Here is a 2,054-nt window from a genome sequence, read left to right on the forward strand (position 1 = left end):
AACAAGCCACAGAGGCGGGGGCTCATGATGACCAGGTAGTGTAGGGGCTGACAAATGGCCACCAACCTGTCATAGGCCAACACAGCCAGGAGTAGACTGTCCAAACATCCAAAAAGAGAAAAAAAGGTAACCTGAGTTAGGCAGCCTGCATAGGTGATGGATTTGCTGTGTGTCTGGAGGTTCACCAGCATCTTGGGAACTGTAGTGGTGCTGAAACTGATGTCAGTCAAGGACAAATTGGAAAGGAAGAAGTACATAGGTGTGTGGAGGTGGGAGTCAGAGATGACAGCCAGGATCATGAGTAAGTTTCCAAGCATGATCACCAAGTACATGGACAGGAAGAGCCCAAACAGAAGAGGCTGCAGTTCTGGATCATCTGAGAGTCCCAGGAGGAAGAATTCTGAATCACCTGTTTGATTCTGTGGTTCTATGAAGATAGGACACATTTTTGGAAAAAGGTAGAGAGAGTGAGGGAGGGAGGGTGGGAGAGAGAGAGAGAGAGAGAGAGAGAGAGAGAGAGTTAGTTAAATAAATGAAACAAGTCTACAGGCATCCATATATTGGATTCAAGCAATTCACACATTAATTATTTATACTTAAGGATCATATAAAATTGCCCCATTACCTTCAGCAACATGTCTCAGTCGTTAATTCTTTTTAGAACTCTTTCCTTATTGATGCCTGACCTATTCACCTGTTTCTATATACACCCACTTTAGAGTCACTGGGTCAAAGAATATTAGAGAATAAATGACATTTTGAAATAACAAATATATGAACAGAATAAACTATCACCCTTCTACTTTTGAAGGAAAATATGGGATGAGAAATATTCTTTTCTAAGAAACAAATCATTCCATTTGAAAGACACTAAGAAGCAATTGAAAGTACTTTATCTCACCCCAATGCAGTATAAGAAATTCTTTAATTTGGAATGTAATTGAGAAGAATTAAAAGCACATTAACTGTATTCTAACTTAAAATAAATTGTTTGTAATCAGACTAGTGGCCTGGTGCATGAAATTTTTGCACTGGGGGGGTGTCCCTCAGCCTGGCCTGAACCCTGTCCAATCTGAGACCCCACAGGGGATGTCCAACTGCCAGTTTAGGCCAGATACCTATGGCCCAATTTGGGATCGCTGGCTCCTAACTGCTCACCTGCCTGCCTGCCCGATTGCCTCTAACCACTCTGCCTGCAGACCTGTTCACCTCCACTGCTCCCCCCCAGCCGGCCTTCTCGCCCCCCGACTGTCCCCCCTTGCTGGCCTGCTCGACCCCAACTTCCCCAACAAGCCACAAAGCAAACTCCCTCCCCACCAGCCTGCTTGCCCCAACTGCCCTCCCCTCCTGGCCTGACCGCCCCTAACCACCTTTGCCTCGGCCCCGCCACCATGGCTTTGTCCGAAAGGTCTCCCAGTCTAATTAGCATGTTACTCTTTTATGAGTATAGATAGAATTTTACATGGCAATTATCTTTAAGGGTTTACATCTTTATTTGGTTTTATGACATCAATCTTCCATGGAGATAAGTGCTCACACCAATGTGTGGGTTGTCTGGTCAAAGCCTCTCAAATATAATTCAAATTATAAATAGTTGGCCTTGGTAGACTTCATATTTTGAAAAGTATGGTTTTGTTAAGTGCACAAAATCATAAAGCACCACTGATCCTGAAGATGGTATTAATTTACAATCACCAATGATTAAGTAATAATTAACTTAGAAAGATTATCGAGGAAACCAAGATGGTGGCATAGGTAAACACCGGAGTTTGCTGCCTCGAACAACCACTTCAAAAATACAACTAAAAGACAGAACGGACATCATCCAGAACCACAGGAAGGCTGGCTGAGTGGAAATTCTACAACTAGAAGGAATGAGAAAAGCATTCCGAGACTCAGAGGAAGCGCAGTACCGAAGTAAAATACTAAGGTGCGAAGGTGCATGTGGAGCCGGCTGGCGGCTGAGGGCGCGGTTGTCGTTTTCAATCGGGAGGGAGTCTTAGGCTCTGAGCTCCAGTTCCGGGCAAGTCTCTAGGGACCCAGACTCATACGGA

At 44.4% G+C, this 2,054-nt stretch overlaps 1 protein-coding gene across 1 annotated transcript in view; it reads right to left on the reverse strand.

Moving 5' to 3' along the window:
• The window catches only part of LOC106726583 (olfactory receptor 18-like), an 850-nt gene extending 404 nt beyond the window's left edge, over nucleotides 1-446 (reverse strand). Inside the window, exon 1 of the mRNA XM_014541999.1 lies at nucleotides 8-446. Coding sequence (XP_014397485.1) covers nucleotides 8-446 — 439 coding nt within the window. The remainder of the gene's footprint in view (nucleotides 1-7) is intronic.
• Between the last annotated feature and the right edge of the window lie 1,608 nt (nucleotides 447-2,054).

This window comes from Myotis brandtii, unplaced genomic scaffold (genome assembly GCF_000412655.1).
Source record: "Myotis brandtii unplaced genomic scaffold, ASM41265v1 scaffold2876, whole genome shotgun sequence".
Lineage (NCBI taxonomy): Eukaryota > Metazoa > Chordata > Mammalia > Chiroptera > Vespertilionidae > Myotis > Myotis brandtii.